Source organism: Mustela nivalis (assembly GCF_964662115.1).
Source record: "Mustela nivalis genome assembly, chromosome: 4".
Taxonomy (NCBI): domain Eukaryota; kingdom Metazoa; phylum Chordata; class Mammalia; order Carnivora; family Mustelidae; genus Mustela; species Mustela nivalis.
In genome coordinates, this window is record NC_139023.1 from 90,187,966 (window position 1) to 90,211,849 (window position 23,884).

Genomic DNA, 23,884 nt, shown 5'->3' on the forward strand with positions numbered 1-23,884 from the left:
CTGATCAGAATACAACTTGTCAAAATGATGTTTACGTTCTGGGACACAATTTGGTAAATATTATCAGTGAGTGAAGAGAAAAGAAAGAAAAAAGAGTAACTTATCTTAGGGAAGAAGCAACTTGATATGTTCAGATGTACTTCTCAAGGATGCATTTTTTAGCTGTATATGTTCTTTGTGGGCAATTGGGATTAGTTGGTGACATCAAGAGATAAAGTTGGTAACATGTTTTGGTTTTATGGTACAATGAAAACGTATTAATAGGTTTAATGTAAGTAAGTGATCTGCCTTTGAACAGTGCTTCACTTTTAGTCGCTGGGGTTTTGTTTAACATTAGGGCTCCTCCCACACCCCTTTTTTCATAACTGTGAAGAAAAACTTTATGTCCTTCAAAGTTTGAATTTTCCTTCAAACATCTTGTTGGCAGCTCTCCATCTAAGCTATGGGGCAGGGGTTTTGTGAATTGGGATTCTGAAATATATTGTACTTTATTTTTGGAGGTAATTTGGAGGTTGGCTTTCATAGTGCTATTTTTTCCCTACAGACATTTTTATTTATCTGAATTGCATTAGCTTTGAGTTAAAGGAAAGTGATAGGAAGGTTAAGATCAATTATCCTTCAGTCTGGAGAATGAAGTCATTGCTATACTTGGGTTTCATGGACAGAATGCCAATGTGGCTATAAAAAAAATTGAGGTGATATCAGGCAAAGAGCCCTAGCATTGTCTCATTATTTACTGTAAGAGATTATCTGTTGTAAAATATCATGTTCAGCAAACATTGGAATTTTTTTCACTTTCCTGTTATTATAAGGTGCTTCTTATTTTTAAATGTATATTAGGGTATACATATATATGCAGCTATACTGAAGAAAAATGGAATTCAAAGGTTAAACCCTTTAGTGATAAATTGCTCTCTTTCTGACACGTAACTCCTTCAACTTTATATTCCAAACGAGGAGAGTAGGTTGTTCTTTGTTTTCTCCCTTGTGTTGAATAGAAATGTAAATCTAACAGCAGCACAGACTCTTTGTGATGTTTTTATGTTCATAGCTAATTCTCACCAGACAGAATCCCAAACACTGCATAATCGTTGTATGTGCAGTACTTCCTAGGGCAAAGGGATTGAACACAAGAGAAACAAAAGAAACCACCCAAGATGGGAGATAAATGTCACCCCCCCCACCCTCAAGAACAGGAAAACAATTGTCTGGCTATGTAATAATTAATTACTTTCACAGACCCAGTCTTGATAACCAGAGCTTCCCATCCTTTCATTTACTCACATTCTGATTAGGCATGATCCATTCTTTTGAAATGACTGGCATGTTCTGAACATACTTATGGCTTTCTGGCCTTGGTCCTACATTTCACTGAGGAGGGTAAACAAAGCTATCATGGAGTAGTGAAAAGAATATGGAATTATGCTTTAGAAAACACTGTGTCTGTTGTGGCTCTGGCAGTACTATATAGTGTTGGGTAAGACTCTTAACTCCCAGAGCTTTGGTTTTTTTATCTGCAGAAAAGCAGTTTTTGAATAGATTGATTCAAAGAACTTTTCCAGCTCCCAGCATGTATCAAAATAACCTGGTCTGATAACAACTAGGATTCATTGAACGTTCACTCTATCTTGGATGCTGAGCTAAGCATTTTATGTATGAGTTTTCTCATTTAATTCGCATAACAACATTAGAAGGCAGTGTACAATCTCATGTCACAACTCATTTGGCTCTAGTTCTTTAATTATATAAACATGGAGAAATATATGTGCTGTCTGATGATCCATCCTATTTTTGTAGCTTGAAGACTAGTCTTAAAGGAAAGAGGAAAGGAATTATGTTTGGTCCAATGCACATAGTTTCCCATATCTTAGGATTTAGAGATTTCCAGAGGTTTTTTTTTTTTTCTTTACAAAAAACAACTGGAACAAAAGGAAATAAAATTTATAGTAGTGAGATCCTCCATCAAGAAATAAACTGGAAGCCAGAGTTACGTATCTAGTTGCATTGAGAGAAATGAGGAAGTCAGCGCCTTCAAGTAGAGACTTGGTCTAAGCCTATTTGAAGGGACGCTGGGGGGATTTCAGGTAAGCTAAGGCAAGGTGTGGGCGCACCAGTGGCTCAAATGTCTGAGAGTGAAAGATGATGCCTGGCCCCCAATTGTATGAAACTGTGAATTAGTAATAGAGTTGTTTGGAGGATTGGAATACCTAGATCAGCCCAGGGAGTTTGTTCTCATAATGAGCACCTAGGAACTTCTTAAAATGCAGATACCTAGGCTGTAGCCTTCAGAAGCCCTGAATACGTAATCTTTAGATCTGTCTCAGGAATGTGCATTTCTTTCTTTTTTTTCTTTTTTTTTTTTTTAAGATTATTTGTTTATTTATTTGACACAGAGAGAGAGACAGCGAGAGAGGGAACACAAGCAGGGGCAATGGGAGAGGGAGAAGGGAGAAGCAGCAGGCTTCCCACAGAGCAGGGAGCCCGATGTGGGGCTCCATCTCAGGACACTGGGATCATGACCTGAGCAGAAGGCAGATGCTTAATGACAGCCACCCAGGTGCCCAGGAATATGCATTTCTGATGAGCAGTCAAGGTGATTTGGATGTTGAAGACCCTTTGTCATATTTGGGACATTGGAACCCATCTAGAATATACAGTGGTGGATGATTAGGTAGACTGAGTCCACCATCTGTGACTTAATTCTGCCAGGTGTGTAGGATCAAGAAGAAGGCATGCCAATCTATGGTACCTTTTTTTTTTTTTTTTAAGATTTTATTTATTTGAGAGAGAGAGACAGTGAGAGAGAGTATGAGCTAGGAGAAGGTCAGAGGGAGAAGCAGACTCCCCATGGAGCTGGGAGCCTGATGTGGGATTTGATCCTGCGATTCCGGGATCATGACCTGAGCCGAAGGCAGTCGTCCAATATGGTACCTTTTTATGTCATTCTAGGAAATGGCACCACTGTTTTTTGTTTGATTGGTGTGGGATAATATAACCTAGTTCACCAGAATATGATTATTAACTGCATGCAAGCTAGGTTATTTTTTATGTTTCTACAGAAAGAATTAATATGCAGTTCATCCCCCTGCCCCTCAATACCCTGTAGTAATTTAGAGCTTCCTGACTAGGAAGGGAAAATCACTTTCCAGTCACTGGTTGGCATGGCAGATGGGACAACTTGATGCTGTGCTAACTACTCTCCATTACAAGCAGCCGAGTGGAACTCAGCCACATGTGACTGATGACTGATGGGCAAAACAGGTACAATAAATGGTGATCATGCTCTAATATTGGAGGTTTCACCAGAAGGAATGACTCCTAGATCTGACTTTTTGTCATGTCGTCATGCTAAGCTGTTCGTAGACATGTACCCTGTGCAGTCTCTTGATTCAAAAAGAGGTAGCAGACTTGTGGGGCAGTTGTTTACAGGCTGTACTCTTTGACGTCCATCTGGCGTTTGAAGTGAATGTTAATTAAAAAGTTGGCTGGAAACTGTCCCTTTTAAAAAAATGCTGCATCTTGATTCTGTGTAGCGGGTTCTCAGAGACATTAGCAATACCAGATTTTATATATTTCCTGGCTGGATTGTAAAATTTGAGCTCAATCTGCTTTTCAGGATAAAGCAGATATAAAGTACTTTGATTTGAAGCATTATTGGACTCTACTAGTCTGAAGTCTTCTTTTTTTGAAAGAAGAAAATGAGATATCTAGTTACTAATGCCTTTTAAAAAAAGTTTTATTTTGGAGAGAGAGATAGAGACTGAGTGGGAGGGGCAGAGGGAGAAAGGAGAGAATCTCAGGCAGACTTGGCGCCAGATATAGGGCTCGATCTCATGACCCTGACATGACGACGTGAGCCAAAGTCAAGCAAGAGTCCAATGTTTAACTGACTGAGCCACCCAGGTGCCCCTAGATACTATTGTCTTTTGTGAGTGATTATCTGTGAGTGTAAATAGATATGTGACCATTGTCTTTGTGTGTGAGTCTGTGTGTGTTAAGGTGACCTTTGTAAAAGTGATTTGGTTTACAGGTGCCTGGGTGGCTCACTAGGTTAAGTGTCGGCCTTCAGCCCAGGTCACCAACTCTAGGTCCTGGGATGGAGTTCCGCCTTGAGCCCCAGGTCCTGCTCCTTGCTCAGCAGGGAGTCTGCTTCTTCCCCACTTTGTCCCTCCCTGCTCCTGCTTTCTCTTTCTCTCTCAAATAAATAAGTAAAATCTTATTAAGGGAAATAAGTAAAATAAGGAAAAAAGGGCGCCTGGGTAGCTCAGTTATTGAGCTACCCAGGCTCAGGTCATGATACCAGGGTCCTGGGATTGAGCCCTGCATCGGGCTCCCTGCTTGGTGGGAAGCCTGCTTCTCCCTCTCTCACTCCCCCTGCTTGTGTTCCTTCTCTCGCTGTGTCTCTCTCTATCAAATAAATAAATAAAATCTTTAAAAAAAGAGAGAGAGAGAGAGAAGAAAAAAAGTGATTTGGTTCATAATTGTGGAGGCAAACCTAAATATATAGCAATAAGATACTACACAGAGGTCCTTCATTTGATGGCTGCTATGTAGCTACTCAAGTGATAATTGTAAAGATTATACATAAAAGATGGAAAAAATACTTATAATGGTAAGGGGAAAAGATGGATGCCAAGTTTATATACATTATGACTGTGAAAAAAAGATGCTTTGGGGAGAGGAAAAAATTATAATTACTTGGATATGAGTGTGGCTTGGATTAGTTAGGGTAGTTTTCATGGCAAAGACCAGAAAACCCAATTCAAAACGACTGAAGCAATCAGGAGATTTGTTGTTCATATTACAAGAAGTTGGGCTCCAACATGATAGGACTCCGTTTCTCTGCTATTCTCTTGGCTCCTTTGTTCTCTAAGTGTGGCATGTTCCGGGCTTCCCACTGTGATAGGATAGCCTGCAGAAGAAAGGAAGGGCCCCTCCTCCTGTAGTTCACAGAGAAAGAGCAAGGAAACCTTCCTAGAATTTCACACACTCCCCATCGACTTCCTCTTGCATTTCATTGGCCAAGACTGGATCACATGTTCATTCCACACTCTCTGGAAAGGAAAATTCAATTAACGCAATTGGGTAGTTTAATCGGATTAGGATGAATCCTGGAACACCTGGGGACTTTCCTGTCAGGAGGAAGTGAGGTAATTGTTGGGAGAACCAACAGGGTCTGCTAAGAAGTATGGTTGGAGTTTGTCCTTGCATTTTGGAAACAATGCGATTCAAAAATAGTAGGAAGGGGGCACCTGGGTGACTCAGTGGGTTAAGTCTACCTTCAGCTCAGGTCATGATCTCAGGGTCCTGGGATTGAGCCCCACATCGGGCTCTCTGCTCAGCGGGGAGCCTGCTTCTGCCTCTCTCTGCCTGCCTCTCTGCCTACTTGTGATCTCTCTCTCTCTCTCTGTCAAATAAATAAATACAGTCTTAAAAAAAAAGTCTTAAAAAGATTGTTCTTCCTTAAGTCTTTTAAAAAGAAAAAGAAAAAATTGTTCTGTGAAATGTTACATTTATTTTTCATCTGAATCTAACTGAATCACATTTAGACCCTGATTTGATTGAAAAAGCTTATTTCCTTGTTTGAGGATGCTATTTGCAGGTCTAGCAAATTTATGTCCTAAGTGAATAATTCCATAATTATTAAGATACTGAAGTTAGCTCAATTGTGAGGTAGACACTTTTAATTCTAATTTTGAAGCTTCCCCCATCCCTGAATTAACTCGTAAAGAAAGTAGTCCTCTGAAATCTCTTCCTTGAGTCTGCACAATAAACAAGAATTTGGTTGTGCACCATGTGAACAGTTCATTTAGTTGCCTTCTCTGTGGTTGGCACCTTGTTAGGAAATGTTTGTTTTTTGCCTCTTTCGCATCTTATTTTTCCAGGGCAGCCTCCCCCCTACCCATTCCCCTTTCGTCCTGCAAGTCAGCCCAGCAATATTAATAAAAATTTTATTGTATGCAAAGCACTATAGTAATGAGCTTTTCCCCACACTACAAGACACCATCTCAATACTTATTAGGATCACCAGAGGGACGCAAAGGGTGGAAAATGCTGGTTCTTATAACAAGGCAAGGATAGATTTCATTAAACACTTTCTGAGTTCACACTAGGAGCAGCAATTACAAAGATGAATAAGAAATCACTTGTGTCCTCTGGTTGAGGACACCTACTCTGTGATTGAGATGTCAGAAGAATACTAAGCATTTTCATTACCTTTCCAGTGATCCCTACTCTGAGAGACAGATATGAGGATTATTACCAGGAGTAGTTTAATTTCATCACTCAGAGATGAACAATGAAATGTTAATACCCATACCATTTGCTTGTGTGTGAATAGTTCAGAGACACACAACTGGTGAAGTTTTCTGCTAGGGTTATATTCATGTGTTCTTAGTATGCCATCATTAAACCATGGAAAGAGTCTCCTTTTGCATAATATTGTTTAGTGTTTTAAAAGAAGTAATAATTGATATAATTTATAAGTTTCAAATAATCTCAATGTAAATGAGTAGAATTGCTTTTAAGGCTACTCTTTCATTGTTTAGATACTCTCTCATTTTGACTTAGACCAGTTGAGATTTTTTTTTTCCTCAACACTGAAGGTATCTACATGAATAATAAATGAACAACTAATATGAATTATAGATGTGAACTAATGGAGGCAGATATAGTTCATTTGGAACTCAATCTGAGGGAATGTTTCATATGTTAAAAGATGATTTAATTTCATTTTGACACAGCATGATTTGAATAAAATCTATTTCACAGGGCTAAAGCCAGTTTTGGTTATGGGTAAATATAGTCATAGAAAAATATCAAAAGTAAAGCAGCCTCATGTACTGAACTTGAAAAATTCAACTAACAACCTCCCAGTTCAGTTGTTTTTACGCAATGAGAATTTTTTCTATATTTCATAATTTAGATAGGACATGCTCATTTAGTGTATTTTCCCAGTGTTGCATTTGGTATAAGACATAGGATTATGTTTAATTCATTTGTGGAATACGTGTACTAAATTGTCCAACATGTAATGGGCATTTTTCTTCAGAATAGTTCACACATTGGAATTTTTCTCTCACTTTCAGCTTTTAAATATATATTTTGTCCACGATCTGAACAATAGCTTGATGTCACCAGCATTCATTCTTTCTGGTTCCATGAGAACAATATCAATGACTAAAATTAATTATTTTGTGCTTCTGTGAAAATCAGTAATAGATGAGAAAGGATTTGTATGGTAACTGTAATTTTATTTTACTCATTTATCAAATTGTGATTTTAAAAGATTTAAAAAATATATAATTAAATCTGTTCAGAAGACACTACTGCTTCCCTTTTGCTGGTATTTCTTTCAAACAAGTGACTGCTATTCTCTAAGTACCTGTTAGTTAATGAAATAGGCGTAGCTTTTCATTTGGTTTATTTTAGAATGAGTGGGATTCACAGAACAAAGACAGCTGACTCACCTGATTCCTTACCTAGTATTTCTTTTAGGTCTCCTTGAAGTATAGAGTATGAAAAGGATCGTTTCGCTAGCTGTCCAAGGAGGGAAGGAAGGCTATCACGCTCCATGAGTTTGCTAGGGCTGTTGGAACAAGTACTGCAACTGAGCGGCTTAAACAGCAGAAACATAGAGGTTCACAGTTCTGGAGGCTGAAAGTCCATGGTCAAGGTATCAGCAGGGCAGCCCTTCTTCTGAAGACATCGGGGAAAGATCTGTCCATGGGATCTCTTAGCTTCGGATAATTCCAAGGCTTGTGGGATGTAACCCTGATCCTCAGATGCTGTTCTCCCTCTGTGTGGGTCTCTGCGTCTAAATTTCTCCTTTTAAAGGAACATAGTCATACTGGATTAGAGCCCACCTTAATGACTTCATGTTAACTTGGTCATCTGCAAAGACCTTGTTTTCAAATAAGATCAGATGGGGGTTAGCACTTCAACATTTTGGTGGCAGGAGGACTAGAATTCACATTGTAATAGGCTTACATCAGTTTGTAAACTGATAAACTAATGAGACTTATGAAAGGAAATTTTCAGGAAGATTTCTTTGTCTCCACTGAGACTGATAAAATGGTTAAAGGGAGTTATTTTGTAATGTCTTTTCATTTCGGGAATTCCTGTTTTTTGTTTTTGTTTCTTTAACTTTTTTTAATTTTAAGTAAATCATCCGCCACACATGGGATTCATACTCATGACCCTGAGATCAAGAGTCACATGCTGTGCTGATGGAGCCAACTAGGCAACAGCGAATTCCTGTTATTTAGCAAAATTGCCTTTAAAGCTAATTTGAGTAACATACATCTTTTTTTTTTTTTTAACATACTTTATTTATTTATTTGACAGAGATCAGAAGTAGGCAGAGAGGCAGGCAGAGAGAGAGAGAGAGGGAAGCAGGCTCCCTGCTGAGCAGAGAGCCCGATATGGGGCTCAATCCCAGGACCCTGAGATCATGACCTGAGCTGAAGGCAGCGGCTTTAACCCACTGAGCCACCCAGGCACCCGAGTAACATACATCTTTTATGTTCCTTTCTTTTATAAAACTAGAGTTATAACTACAAAGAAGAAAAAGAATAGAAAACTAAAACGACAATAAGTTCAACAGTTTGAACAGGGAATTAAGGTGGTAAAACTTTGAGCATTATTGCACATTGACACATTTTTGCTTTTAGGTAATTGTAATTAACCAACAGACAGTTGACTTTTTTTGGTGTTTGGGTGGGTGGTGGGTGACAATCTCTTTCAAGAACTCTGGGCAGTCCTCTCCATGACATGATACCACACATAGCTTTACAGTTCTAGACGTTCTTCCGGAAAGTTTTGTTTTGTAATATTGTAATGCCTGTTTTAGTTGTCCTGAAACCTCTATTTGAGACTTCAAATTTTAAATTTTTATTATTAACACATTTTAAAAATAGAAACATTTAGAATAGAATAATTTCCATCAGACTGGCACTTGAGAAACTTTAAGCCAGGGCAGCCCATGTGTTCCAGAGTCATTAGCTGACATTGTGAGGAGCATTGCAAAGTGCTTCGCTGGAGTAGGAGTGTGAGGGAAGGAAGAGGGATCAATTTTTAATAATAAAAGAGCTTTATATTTCTTTAGCAATGTAAATGAGTTTACTGGGCTTTGACCTTTGTGGAGTGCTTCATTGTTTTTTTTTTTTTTTTAGTTGAGTTAAGGATATTTCCCTCCCTTCACTTTGCAATTGTGTACCTCTAAATTTGTGCGAATGTATAGTTTTTCTACGAATTTATACAGCCCGTAGGACTGCTCCGTTGGGGGGTCAGCCTCAAATGTAGATCACTGGAAAGTAGTCATTTCTCTCCTGTTTGCAATGAAGAGGTTAAAACCTCTTCAAGTTGTCTTACCTTCCTCGCTGGCTATTTCTTCCCATAAAATGTTTGATTACTTGCAATATTTCAGATAAAATATTTCACATAGAATGGTGAAAGCCACATGACATAATGCACAAAGTACATTATGCAAAGAACATGAATGCATAGACATGAAAAAGACATTGCAGGGTCTTTGCTAGGGTTCAGAGATGGGACGGGAGCAAGGACAGGAGTCTAGGAGATAACTTGGAGACAGAGGAACAGTAGGAAGGGTAGGAAACTAGGAAATAGGTGGTCATGGCAGTTGATTTGGTCCAAAATCTTCTTCATAAATTGAGAGAAATGAGTTAGGGTTTTTGAGATTTTTACCATCTTGGCTATTCTAAGAAAATAAACGTAACAAGAGCAAAGTAAAACCAAAAACAAATAAAAACTGCTACTTATCTTAAATGTAATCTAAATTGCACATTCAAACTTTTATTATTTTGGAGCATGTTCTGATATTTTTTAAAGTGCTCTTTCAAATAATTATTTGAAGAATTATGCACTATATAGAATTATCTTCCATTAAGAACTACTCACCCTGAGTCCAAAGTAGATAATTTGTCAGAATATGTTAGAAATTTTTATGACCTTAGGAGAAGGATAAACTGGGTGAGGGTGGAGATAAATGAGGAGGGTGTGGGAGCTGGGGAAGTGGGTGATGGGAATGGATTCTGACAGAGAATTCATTAGTCATTGACTTGCAAATTGACTTTCCAGAATTGTAAATATTTGTATTCACTTGTTAAAGGAAAATTGGATGAGCACTCCACATTTCTTGCCATACAGCTAAATGAATCCAGGCTTTCATAGCATGTTTGGAGAATCTGAGAAAAGATGGTGGAAGTGATAGTTCACCTGGAAGCTATTTCCAGCTCTGTCTTTGCCATTATCATGATGCACGGGTAGTAATTATACTTCATGCAGAGTTTTCTGAGTCTTATCTCCAAATGCCTTTATCACTTAAATAATATGCACACATCATTTCTTCTTGATAGCTTTTTGGTGATGTAGGCAGTATTTATATTTTATTATGATTTTTTTTTAATCATGCGTAAGTAGTGTTCCAGTTTGTTTTCATTACCAAAACTTTCTTCCAACACTTGACATGAGTAATTTGGAGAAGGAGGTTAATAAAGAGATAATATATTAATTTAAATATCATTTCAAGTAATGTTTGTTTGAGGTGAGCTAATGAATTTTTTGATTTGAAATAAAATTCTGGTATTTGCGATGTGCAGGATATTATGTAGGTCTCTATAGAAGAGATTTTGTGGTTAAAAAAGTCATTAAAGTTCAGTTAAACTCTTCAGACCTGTTTCTTTAAAAATGTTTTGCAGGTGGGGCACCTGGGTGGCTCATTGGTTAAGCTGGTTAAGCGGCTGTCTTCGGGCCAGTCCTGATTCCAGGGTCCTGAGATCGAGACCTGCATCCAGCTCCCTGTTTAGCAGAGAGCCTGCTTCTCTCTCTCCCTCTGCCTGCCACTGCTTACTTGTGATCTCTCTCTCTCTGTCAAATAGATAAATAAAATCTTTAAAAAAATTGTTTTGCAGGGGTGCTTGGGTGGCTCAGTCAGTTGGCCTTCTGCGTTTGGCTCAAATCCCAGGGTCCTGGGATGAAGCCCCGTGTCAGGCTTTGCTCAGGGGAGAGCCTATTTCTCCCTCTCCCTCTACTGCTCCCCCTGCTTGTGCGCTTTCTCTCTCTGTAAAATAGATAAATAAAATCTTAAATTTTTTTTTTTTGCAGTTCATGCTTTTCCTTGAGCTAAACAGGGCTTCCTCTTGCTTAGTCTGAACTGAAGAGGTTTGGAAAGTATGAATGATGACTTAGAGATTTATCTGCCATGTGAATGATCCATGTCCGTGCTCTCTCCTGAATAATCAGGATTTGGCAGTGTAATGTTTTGCCTCCATTTATTATTATTTTCTTTGAATTAAATGACACTTTGTACTTGTCATGAGACAAACAATATGTGTTTCTTAAACAGTTACATTTTTAAATGATGATGACTTGGAAAATAATGGGTGCCTAGGCCAGTGCAAGTGAAATGAATGGGTAATTTGTGAATCTAATATTTTGGAAAATAATTTTAAAGCCATACTTTGAAATAAGTTTGAAATATGCAAAATTTGACAGAATTTTTTGGTAGAACTTACTTTCTTAATTTCTTTACCTATGAAATGAAGGTCATCATAAGTGGCTTTAAACAGCATTTTGTGAAATCCTTCAGCTGTCCGAGTTTGCTTCGGTCTCTGCTTAAAAGTCCCACTTGTGGTCTCCCAGTAGCCACTTCGAAAACCAGAGCATTATAACAAGAAGAGAAATGTAGGGCCTCAATCTGTCTGCACTTAAGGGATGTTATTTTTTACGGGGGTGCTTGCATTTTACTTTTGACTCTTTTCAAGACTGAGTGACTCAAATCATGGACTCTGGAGCAGCTAAGTGAGGATAATATGTAAGGGGAGGGGAATTTCCAGGGATCCTCATTTAAACCAAACGATTCTGCCTGGTGGGAATTTTCCTAAGACTGATATTAGGCGATGTCATCAACACCAACACCTTTTTGAAATTATAGGCATAATATTTAGAATTTCATGACTACTGCTTGAGGTTAAAAAGGGAAAAAGCTTTTTGCTCTTTTGTGGCGAATAAATCAGATGGAAGGAATCTATAACACAGTAACAGCTAATTTATAAGTAGAGCACTGAATTTCATTTCTGTGCTTCTTATCTCTGACCTCAGGTGAAGTGGAAGGTGATACATACATGATAAGAGTTTTATATGTGATGTCATCTAATATTTGGGATGTAATATCAGACATTAGTCATACTCTTCTGCTTTTCTCTTTTTAAAATATAATTGGACTTTCTCTTTGCTTAACTAAAAAAGAAAGCATAGTTTCTATTAACACTATGATGTTAATTACCAAAAACATAAATAACATAAAATAGAATTGAATCTGTGAAATCCTCATTTAAACAAAGAACCAGGGCTGAGAACCTGGAGGCCAATTGTTCAGGCTGGATCTGCTTATGTGGACAAATGTTAACTGAGGACAGGCTCAGTATGTTCAAATGTTTATTTGCTATTAAAGGGTTTTGGGATTCTTTTCTACTTCAGGGTCAGTGCGGCTTCAAGGTGGCAAACATGAGTTTGAAGGCACCGTGGAAATATATGCAAATGGAACTTGGGGCACAGTCTGTGGCAGCCACTGGGATGATGCTGACGCCTCCGTCATTTGTCACCAGCTGCATCTGGGGTGAGTTCTCGTAGCCTTGCCCACATCAAGCTGCTCATGTGGGAGAGTAATGGAGGGCACCCATCACTGCCATGGAAAGATGATGCATGTTTTCCTTCCTTTGGTCTCATTTCCCTCATTGTCAATTTTCCCTAGAGTTATAAAGAAAGGGCCCTATGGGGGAAGGAATACTAACTGGGAAATAAGCAAATGCCGAGTGGTCAGACGTTAAAAGCATCCTTTGGTCTATGTATTTAAAAATCATCCCTTAGCCCTGGGAAGTCAGGAACATGATTCTGAGGATTGTCATTTCCCAGTAGTATCATCTGCACATTTCACTGGCTACTTGTAGCCGTCCACAGCTTCCATCTCTCTCTCTCTCTCTTTTTTTTTTTTTTTAAAGATTTTATTTATTTGACAGACAGAGTTCACAAGTAGGCAGAGAGGCAGGCAGAGAGAAAGAGGGGGAAGCAGGCTCCCCGCGGAGCAAAGAGCTGGATGCGGGGCTCGATCCCAAAAGCCCAGGATCATGACCAGAGCCGAAGGCAGAGGCTTTACCCCACTGAGCCACGCAGGCGCCCCAGCTTCCATCTTTCTGTGCGGGAAGGAGGCGGAAGGCCACCTGGGCTCTCCTCCTGAGGTGGGAAGGGTGTGCTGTCCAGGCCTAGGGTTTCTGTGCCCAGCGTGTCCTGTTAGAGGGGGCGGCCTCCGTCAGCGCCCGCAGTGCCTGCCGCGGCCCGCTGCTTCTCCGCGGCTCTCAGCGCTCTCCACACCGTCGGTGCTCGCTACCTGCCACCGGCCCGGGCACCTTTATGCCACGTGCCCGGGGGCTTCCTCCGGAGCGGAAGGCTCCATTTTGGAATGAAAGGTTTTGCTTTTGTGGTTCTTATTCTGTTTTTGTATCTCATTTATTTTAATTTATTTTTTTTGTAAATACACTTGCCAGATGTTTTTCTTGGCCTTTCTCACTAGAGATCTTTAGAAAGCATGGAAACTATCTTGTCATGAACAGGCAAGTCCAAAAGACTGAAGAAAGTTTTGCAGTTTACGAGTATTTTGGATTAATAATCAATGAGCGGTAATATTTAATAGGAGGATAGAAACGATCAACTGCAGTCAGGTCAGTAAGAATTATAATTTGTCCACTTCCTCCTGTCTTCCCATTAGGAAGGTGGGCAGTGAATATTTAATAAAGACAAACCCTCCTGAAGGCTTTAGTTTTGTTCAGATTTTGATGCTGTTAAAGCAGCAAGTAGGCTTAATGTACTTAATTAATTAACAATTTTAAAAAAATGGATGTTGGTATAAGTCAGGATGAAAGAAGCAATAAGGCTATACAGCCTATAAAGTGTTATGGTGTTTGGGAATGTTAATTATCGATTTGATCGATGAATATTTTATCTGGCAAATAGTGGTTGGCAGATGGACAGGACACAGAGCGTGTTGACCTGACGCTTTTTATTTTGAGGGCCTCAATATGTAACAGATTTGTAGACGGGTGTCAGTGTCTTCCTTAAAATACACATGTATATGTGCTTTTATTAACCCTGAAAATCAGGAAACAATATGATTTCCTGTGGGAGTGATGTAAAAAACCAACACACTATAGTGGAAATGTGAACTGCTGTATGGTTACTAGTCTTTTGGTTGATGAAGAAAAATGAACTATCATTCTGCAAATAGAAACTTCAGATACACTGATCTGATTACTTATATCATCTTAGTTGTTAGTTGTTCCTTTTTTTTTTTTTTTTTAAGTAATCTCTACACCCAACATGGGTCTCAAACTCCTGATCCAGAGATCAAGAGTCCCATGTGGACTCTCTGACTGAGCCAGCCAGGCACCCCTTAGTAGTCCATTTTTATTTATTTATTTTATTTTTTAGTAGTCCATTTAAAAAATATAATTAGATCAGAACATCTCAGAATTATTGTTGTTAAGAAATGTTCATATTGGGGTGCCTGGGTGGCTCAGTGGGTTAAGCCGCTGCCTTCGTCTCAGGTCATGATCTCAGGGTCCTGGGATCGCGTCCCGCATCGGGCTCTCTGCTCAGCAGGGAGCCTGCTTCCTCCTCTCTCTCTCTCTGCCTGCCTCTCTACCTACTTGTGATCTCTCTCTGTCAAATAAATAAAATATTAAAAAAAAAAAAAAAAAGAAATGTTCATATTTTGATATACCTGAAATGTTTACTGTTTGGTTGATGGTAGAAGCTACTGTATGGAAATAACTCTAGAGATTACTCTGTTAATTAGATAAGCCTTTATCTTTTTTTTTTTATTATAATTTTTTATTTTTTATAAACATATATTTTTATCCCCAGGGGTACAGGTCTGTGAATCACCAGGTTTACACACTTCATAGCACTCACCAAAGCACATACCCTCCCCAATGTCCATAATCCCACCCCCTTCTCCCAAACCCCCTCCCCCCAGCAACCCTCAGTTTGTTTTGTGAGATCAAGAGTCACTTATGGTTTGTCTCCCTCCCAATCCCATCTTGTTTCATTTATTCTTCTCCTACCCACTTAAGCCCCCATGTTGCATCACCACTTCCTCATATCAGGGAGATCATATGATAGTTGTCTTTCTCTGCTTGACTTATTTCGCTAAGCATGATACGCTCTAGATCCATCCATGTTGTCGCAAATGGCAAGATTTCATTTCTTTTGATGGCTGCATAGTATTCCATTGTGTATATATACCACATCTTCTTGATCCATTCATCTGTGGATGGACATCTAGGTTCTTTCCATAGTTTGGCTATTGTGGACATTGCTGCTATAAACATTCGGGTGCATGTGCCCCTTTGGATCACTACGTTTGTATCTTTAGGGTAAATACCCAATAGTGCAATTGCTGGGTCATAGGGCAGTTCTATTTTCAACATTTTGAGGAACCTCCATGCTGTTTTCCAGAGTAAGCCTTTATCTTTTTAAAATTTAATATCAACTCATACATATCAGAGGTTACTTATAAAATATGTAGATTAGAGAAGCTAAAAGCAGAGCCCATCTGCATGTTACCATTTCATTTATTGATTGCAAAGCCTTGCAACCAAATACTATATATAAGGTTTTAAAAATTTTGTGAATGGATTGCCTCTCCTGTGATTATCTTACTTATGTGTAGTAGTAATCATTTTGAAAACACTAGCCTAGGAGTGCCTGGGCAGCTCAGTCAGTTAAGCGCCTGACTCTTGAACTCAGACTGAGGTCATGATCTCAGGGTCCGGAGATTGAGCCCTGAGTCATGCTCCCTGTTTATTGGGAAGTCTGCTTCTCCCTCTGCTCCGCCCCATTCTTTGCTCTCTCTCCCCGTCTCTCTCAAATAAATAACTAAAATCTTTTAAAAAGAAAAAAAAAAAAAAAGAAAGAAAGAAAAGAAAGAAAATGCTAGCCTAAAATGTTGGAGCAGAAAACTTGTCACGCATCCAGACCAGCCCTCTTTTTAGAAGGCAGAGCTTATAGAAACTCACAGCTTAGGGCAATTTGTAGCCGAGTCTAGACTAGAATCCATGTCTCACCGAGCCACATGACACACTTCTTCCACAAAACCACCAGGCTTCTTTTTAAAATCTGTAGTATTTGCCCACATATATGTATTTTCCCCTAAAATCAGCTGTAGGTAGGAAAGGCACATGCATACCATTATTTAAGATGATTAAAAAGATTGCCATAGGTAATCAGTGCAAGTTCTGATCTGACGTTTTGATTTCCTTGAAACTTATGTAATCCATTATGTTTTTTTTCCCTCCCACATCTATCTTTTTTTTCTCCTAAATCTATCTTTATTGATTTCTTCCACTTAAAAAAAAATCTAAATACTTCCACAAAAAATTTCACCTATGTTCGATAAACCTTGATCATTGTGTTTCCAGGCGAAAAGGAGTCGCAAAACAAACCCCATTTTCTGGACTGGGCCTTATTCCCATTTATTGGAGCAATGTCCGTTGCCGAGGAGATGAAGAAAATATACTGCTTTGTGAAAAAGACATCTGGCAGGGGGGGGCGTGTCCTCAGAAGATGGCAGCTGCTGTCACATGTAGCTTTTCCCAGGGTAAAAAACTCTCTTTTACTTTTATTGTGTTTTCAGCAAGATTCCAGATGATAAAATTGTCTTCATTAAATCATTTCCTCAAAGAGTTTAAATACAGACATAAGCCTGAATCATCGTATTATGTTGTCAAATAGTCTTCAATAAGAGTGCGTCTAACATTCTGAATTCCTTTTGACTTTCAAATGCTATCTCACTCAACGTGTTTTCTATTTTATTTAATTTGCTTACGGAACTATTGCATATTGTACATGAAACGTTCATTTTGCTAATGGAAGGTCATGATAGAATCAAGATGGAAAATCATCTTGGAACCCAGCAACTACAACAAAATATTTTCACTTTATAGGGTAGATTATAACTGTGGTACCAGCGTTCTCCTTTGAGTTGTCAATAGCACATTCCATAATATGGATAACTGCCTCGGATAAAGGCTCCTTCCAAGCACTATATGCTGATCATGAGATGATGACCATGGTTTAGCACACATATATGCATACGGTCATATGAACATACGTGGAGAAGGGAACAGCTGCTTTTCATGATGGCTGATGTGTTTTCTGGAAAGCATGGTGTATTTTAATGTGTGACCAGAACCTGAAACTAGCACCCTGTCACAGCATCCCTTTTTGCATTCTCCTTGGAGATGGCAGTGTGGTCAGATATTCCAGGTCTTAAAAAGCTAGCAGCCATCCCAGGGCATTGGTTTGTGCTGGAGTGCAAGAATCAGGAGAGGAATGGAAACTCTCTCACCACAAAACACACAGAACCTTAATTTAGAGTAATTGCTGTGAATTGGCTGGAAGAACCAACTGGAATATAGGGTGCAGGTATGTGCTTTAAGAACCATTGTTCTTTTTTGAGTGGGCCAAATGCATGTTAAATCTTGATGTTTTGGAAATTTTTCCTCTTCTTCCTTTGATTCTCCACTTTGGGTAATGCTACTTTGGGAGGTAGATGTTTATGCATTGCTGCTTCAAGGATGATGTGATTTGGGTTCAACAGTGCATTACCTTTTGTAGATTATTGCTTGTACTCATGCTCCACCTGTTGGGTAAAATGTTTGACATTTTTAAAGTACTGAAGTAAATAAAATCTTGAAAACAATAATTATTTTCTTTCAGGATTATCTTTCCACTTAAAAAATTCCTTTTGCGGGGTGCCTGGGTGGCTCAGTGGGTTAAGCCGCTCAGGTCATGATCTCAGGGTCCTGGGATCGAGTCCTGCATCGGGCTCTCTGCTCAGCAGGGAGCCTATTTCCTCCTCTCTCTCTCTCTCTGCCTGCCTCTCTGCCTACTAGTGATGCTCTCTGTCAAAAAAAAAAAAAAATTCCTTTTGCTCTCATCATCTATTCACCTATTTATACTCCAGTTGTGAAGATAAATTGAAGGTCATCCATAAGCATATATGAATATGTGAGAGGTTGAGATGAGATAAAAGTGAGAGAGAAAAAAGATCAAGTGAGAAAGTGAAAGGAAACAGCTGAAATCAGCAAACACTGAGTCTACTTGCTTTAAGGCATAGTAATAGATCTTTAATACATTTTTTTAGTTTGGAAATTACATTTAGTGCCCTGTCATCTAGTACTTGTTGTTTTTCCAACACTTATAAAGTAGGAAATTGAGTAGCAGTCCTAGATATAGGAAATAGTAATTTAAATGAACATGTCTGGGAGTTTTAGTTATCCGTAAGTTAGCCATGAGTCAACTACCTCACCAAATGCTCTTTCAAATGATTTTTTGTGTGCTTGTTGAGAAGATGTGGGATGTTGATGAAATTTTGTCTTTGAAATTTTCTGTATTTTCACAATTACTTATACAGCCAGAAAATGCCCACATATTTTAAAATAAAACATGACACTAAAAATATAAGGTAGTAGGCCATAGAATTCTGGGTTGTAGGTGATTTTAAATTTCCTCTTAAACATTTTTGTTTTCCAGGGCACATGAGTGGTTCAGAAGTTGGTTAAATATCTGCCTTTGGGGGCGCCTGGGTGGCTCAGTGGGTTAAAGCCTCTGCCTTCAGCTCAGGTCATGATCCCAGGATCCTGGGATTGAGCCCCGCATCGGGATCTATGCTCAGTGGGGAGCCTGCTTCCCCCCCCCCCCCTCTACCTGCCTCTCTGCCTACTTGTGATCTCTCTCTGTCAAAAAAATAAATAAAATCTTAAAAAAAAAAAAAAAAAGTGTCTGCCTTTGGCTCAGGTCATGATCCCTGGGATTGAGCTCCCTGCTGAGTGGGGAGCCTGCTTCTCCTTTTCCCTCTGCAGCTCCCCCTGCTTGTGCTCTCTCTCTCTCTCCATGTGTCAAAAAATAAAGTCTTAAAAAAAATTTTTTTTTCTGTTTTCTCTAATCTTACCATAGTGGGAGGGGGAAGAGAGGCAGGGGAGAATATAATAATTTAAGAAACTAATACATTTTCCCATTGTTTCTATATTTTCCAAGCTTTTTAAAGGAAAAATAAACATAACATGCAAATATATTTTTCAGACCACTCAGCATCAATTAATTATAAGGAGCTAATATATAATGCTGAGAACACTTATGTTTATTAAAACTATCTTTATCCTTTTTATAAATTGTAAATACTAGTTGACTTACGTAAATAAGCTAAATTATGAAGATCAGCATATGAGTGTATGTAAATATTCACTAACCTGAATTTCTGATTCAAAATTGAGGTATGATGTTTGAATATAAATATGAATATCCCAATACCATTTACTGACAACTGCTTACACTGTGGGGGAATTAGAAGCATATTTCATGTGGATAAATGGTTAGCATTTGGCAAAAGCTGCAATTAAATTTCTGAATAGGGGCCCAGCCTGTTCTGACACTTTTACCCTATTACATCCTTTATTCCAGAAAAATTACACTGTCTTGCTATTTCCCAAACACATTCAACTTTGTGCTTCTGTACATTTGCTCATACTGTTCATTTTGCTGAACTGCTCTTACCCCGTCTCTGACTTCTGAAATCCCATCCATCCACCTTGGCCCTCTTCAGATACTAGCTCCTTCAGAAGGGATTCCAGGCTACCTCCAGTGGTAAACAAGCTCCCTTGCTTCTGAGCCCCCGCAGGGTCTTGATCATCTTCTCTGTGCTCATTTTGACCATGTCCTTAGGTGGCAAACTTCCTGATGATAGGGTCTGTCTAGTGCTCCTTTAATTGCCCCTGTGGGGCTGCCTGAGTGGCTCAGTGGGTTAAGCCTCTGCCTTCCACTCAGGTCATGATCTCAGGGTCCTGGGATCAAGTCCCGTTGGGCTCTCCGCTAGGCAGGGAGCCTGCTTCCTCCTCCCTCTCTCTCTCTCTGCTTGCCTCTCTGCCTACTTGTGATCTCTCTCTGTCAAATAAATAAAAAATCTTAAAAAAAAATGCCCCTTGTTGCCTAGTATCTATTAAACAGAATTGAGTGAATGAATATTACTAAGTATTTTTTCTTGTTTGGAATATTCTTTCTAGGCTTCTGGCTGTCACTTATCAGTCCAGTCAGTCAACAAATATCTATTACATGCCTTCTGTATGCTGGGTACCTAAGATACACAGGTGAAAGAGAAAGGCACGGTCTCTGTCGTGAGTTCTAGCTGTTAGGAGATAGACAATGTGGAAATCAATGAATCAATGACAGTCTTAGATAAAATAAATATTTGGAAGGCAATGTAGTAGAAAGTAACTTTGTGTGCTGTGTTGGTTAGGAAGACCAGGGGAGGCCTCTTAAACAAAGGGCAATTCAGGGTTGAGAACTGAATGATGAGAGTGATGAAGGCAGAGGAAGACCTGCGGGAACACTTTTCAAGTAGAAGGAACCGGAAGCGTACAAACCCTATGGTGGGAAACACCCTTGAGTGTTTAAGAGACAGAAGGAAGAGGGTGTCGTAGGTATAGCCCGGTGAAGGAAGCCAGGTGTAGAGAGGGATGTTCAGGACACTAACAAGGGCTAGCTCAGGGCACTGTGGACCGTAATAAGGAGTTTGCAACGGGAAGCCTTTGGTAGTTCTTAGAAAATGAATATGAGCCGATTCATACCCAAGTGAATTCTCCAATCTTGTTTTTTGTAGGTATTGGCCATGATCACTACCTTGTATAATGAGTTAGATGTTAACTTGATTTCTACAAATACAGAAATATTTCTGTACCGAAGACAAGGATGTTACAGACATAAGTGCCGTTTTTAAGAATTACATGTTGGTAATGCTCAAGTTACTGTGCATAAAAAAATTAGTGTCCCCACTACAATACCATAAAAATCAAATGCGTTTCCAATAAACTATAGTTTTGAGTGTGTCTTTTCTGGCTTCTGAGGTTGTTGGAGGAAAAGTGAATTTGGACTACTTCCTCTTAGGAGCTATTTGTATGGACGTCATTCAATTTGGAGTATTTTTTGAAATAATTTTTATTGAAAACTTTTTTTTTTTATTATTAAGTAAACTCTACCCCCAACGTAAGGCTCTCACTACTCACAACCCGGAGATCAAGAGTTGCATGCTCTACTGACTGAGCCAGCCATGCACACCCAATTTAGAGTATTTTAATTGGTCAAGAATACTGTAATACATACTAGAAGTGTGTGCGTGTACGTGCAAATCCCTGAGGTGGTTTAATAAATATGACTCAATTATTGAGAATGGCAGATAAATAGAATATATCTAATCTCATCATTCAGTTCAAATGTATAGGTGTAATTTGTTTCTGATTTCACCCGGCACAGGCCCGACGTTCCCCGCCATACGCCTCGTGGGTGGGAGCAGTGCGCGGGAAGGCCGAGTGGAAGTCTACCATGCTGGTCATTGGGGGACCGTCTGTGATGACCAGTGGGATGAAGCAGACGCAGAGGTGATCTGCAGGCAGCTGGGCCTGAGGTTTGTTTTTATTCTTACTTCGTTTCAATTTTGGAATCTCTTCTTCCCACACGCAGAGGCAGGTGGCTGTGTGTTTAAATTGTCCAGTTCCTCAAGCAAATAGAAAAAGCCACCTTGCGATCTTTGTGCTAGGTTGTAGGCTCCCCGAAGAGAATTTTTGTGTACCTAGAGGTCTAGCCTGTTTGTATCTGGATTCAATTGCTTTTATATCCCTGAAAATGTCACCCTTTTACTTCTATTCGTTATTTGCATTTATATTATTCCCAGGTAATCACCAGCACTGTCGGTAGCAAAGACTTACTGAAGTCATCTGCTCTTAGGGTTTAACTGAAGTTCAGCTTCTGCCTCCAAGTATTATCTCAACTTTTGACTTTGCTTTCTGATTTGTTAGGTATGTGCTTAGAAGAGAAGATGTTTATTAATGTGCAAAGGAAATAATTCCCACATAGGATGTGGAAATGAAGCATGTGTAATAAAAACAGCGGTATGAAAATGAACATTTCATGCTGTCCTAAGTCCTATTCTGGAATAGTATGCTGTAATTTTAGTCTTTAATCCCTTTCTTTAGTGATTCTGAACATTGGTATAACACGCCTAAAAGTTTCTCTAAAATCATATTAGGAGATTGGAGTGCCTGGCTGGCTTGGTTGGTTGAGTGTCCAACTCCTGATTTTGTCTCAGGTCATGATCTCAGGGTTGTAAGATGAAGCCCCTCCATGGGCCTTGTGCTAAGCGTGGAGTCTGCTTGAGATTCCTCCTCTCTCTGCCCCTCCCCTCTCTGGCCCGACACTCTCTCTATAAAATAGATACATAAATCTTAAAAAAAAACAAGATAAAATTAGGGGCTCTTTTTGAAGTTGATATTTTACTTTAAATTTGTAAATTTCTTCCTTTAGCTTTTTGCAGGTGGTGGTGATAGGTTGGCCTCTTTAGATCAAAGCTTACTGTTCACTTCTTTCTTTCTTTTCAATTAAGCATAATCCTTGACACTGAAGCATGATTTTTGAACCTTATACCATTTATACTTATTTGTTTTGTGATTGTTTTTGCAACTGCCCCCCCTTCAAAACTCTGTATTTATAATGAAACAATTTAACGTGAAATATTGACATTTTAACATTCTATCTCTAAATACTTCAGTATATTTCTCTTAAAAATAAGAGCATGGTGCTACTTGGCCAAATTAACATTATCACAACCAATATCATTGGTAATTACCACTGTTTTTTTAGAGAGAGAGAGAGTGTGTGTGTGTATGTGCAAGTGGTGGGGGAGGGGCAGTGGGAGAGAAAGAGAATCTTAAACAGATGTCACACCCAGTGTGGAGTCCTACTTGGAGCTGGATATCACAATCTCGAGATCATGACCTGCGCAGAAATCAGATGCTTAATTGAATGAGCCACTGAGGTGCCTCATGGGTGATCATTCTTAACATTTTCTAATACCCCAACACAGTGAGTTTCCTGTAGTGGCCCCCACAGTGTCCCTGGCAGATGGACTGTCTTAAGAAGAATTTAGTCCAGGATCATGCAGTGCATCTGGATGTTGTATACCTGAAGTCTCTTTTGAATCTAGAACAGCCTCTTGTTATTCATGACACTGACTTGTGGAAGGGAGAGACGTTTGTTCTTGAGAATGTCCTTTCCTCCTGGATTTGTCTCATTTCTTCCTACTGGTATCATTTAGTTTACTCCTCTGGCTCTTGTAATTCCTGACATTGGAGGCTAGATGCAAATGTTTGATTAGATCAAAGCAGGTATTTTGGCCAGGATTTATCACAGGTGATGTGTCTTAGGGTCTTACCACTGATGGGGCTAAGCTTGAGCACTGGGTTAAGCTGGCATTAGCCTGACCCTTCACTGTAAAGTTACATTTCCTCCGTAACTGATTCTGCGACCTAATGGCTATTTCAGAGTTCAGGTATAGGACAGGACCCGCATGGCAAATCCAGTGTCTCTGGAGCTTATAATTATCAGTGGTGTGAAATTACCATTATGATCATTTTCTTTGGGTGGGTTAGAAATAAGGCCAACCATTCCTTTTGAGAAAAATTCTTATTAAGCATTCGTTTTGAGACTAGATTTTCAAAATGTTCTGAGGGGGTATCGATTTCAATACTAATCTTCCTCAAATTTCCAGGTGTTGCTGTTAAAATGAACACAGCATAAAGTTATCATGTGCCCTGTACTCAGAACAACCTGGATCTGTGTCCTACTTCTGGAGATGAGAAAAGTTACAGAGTATCTCTTCGTCCAATTCCCTATAACGTATTTCTTGATATATAGGGACTGTTGTCTAACCCAGGTTCTAGAGCAGTTAGCACACTTAATAAGTATATAGTACACATTG

The 23,884-nt window shown here is 39.2% G+C and overlaps 1 protein-coding gene across 2 annotated transcripts in view; it reads left to right on the plus strand.

Annotated features, from left to right (window-relative positions):
- PRSS12 (serine protease 12) overlaps positions 1-23,884 on the plus strand; it is a 76,354-nt gene that overhangs the window by 1,534 nt on the left and 50,936 nt on the right. For both annotated transcript variants that reach the window (XM_082727393.1, XM_082727392.1), the window contains exons 2-4: positions 12,502-12,640; positions 16,497-16,675; positions 21,385-21,535. In XM_082727393.1, coding sequence (XP_082583519.1) covers positions 12,502-12,640; positions 16,497-16,675; positions 21,385-21,535 — 469 coding nt within the window. The remainder of the gene's footprint in view (positions 1-12,501; positions 12,641-16,496; positions 16,676-21,384; positions 21,536-23,884) is intronic.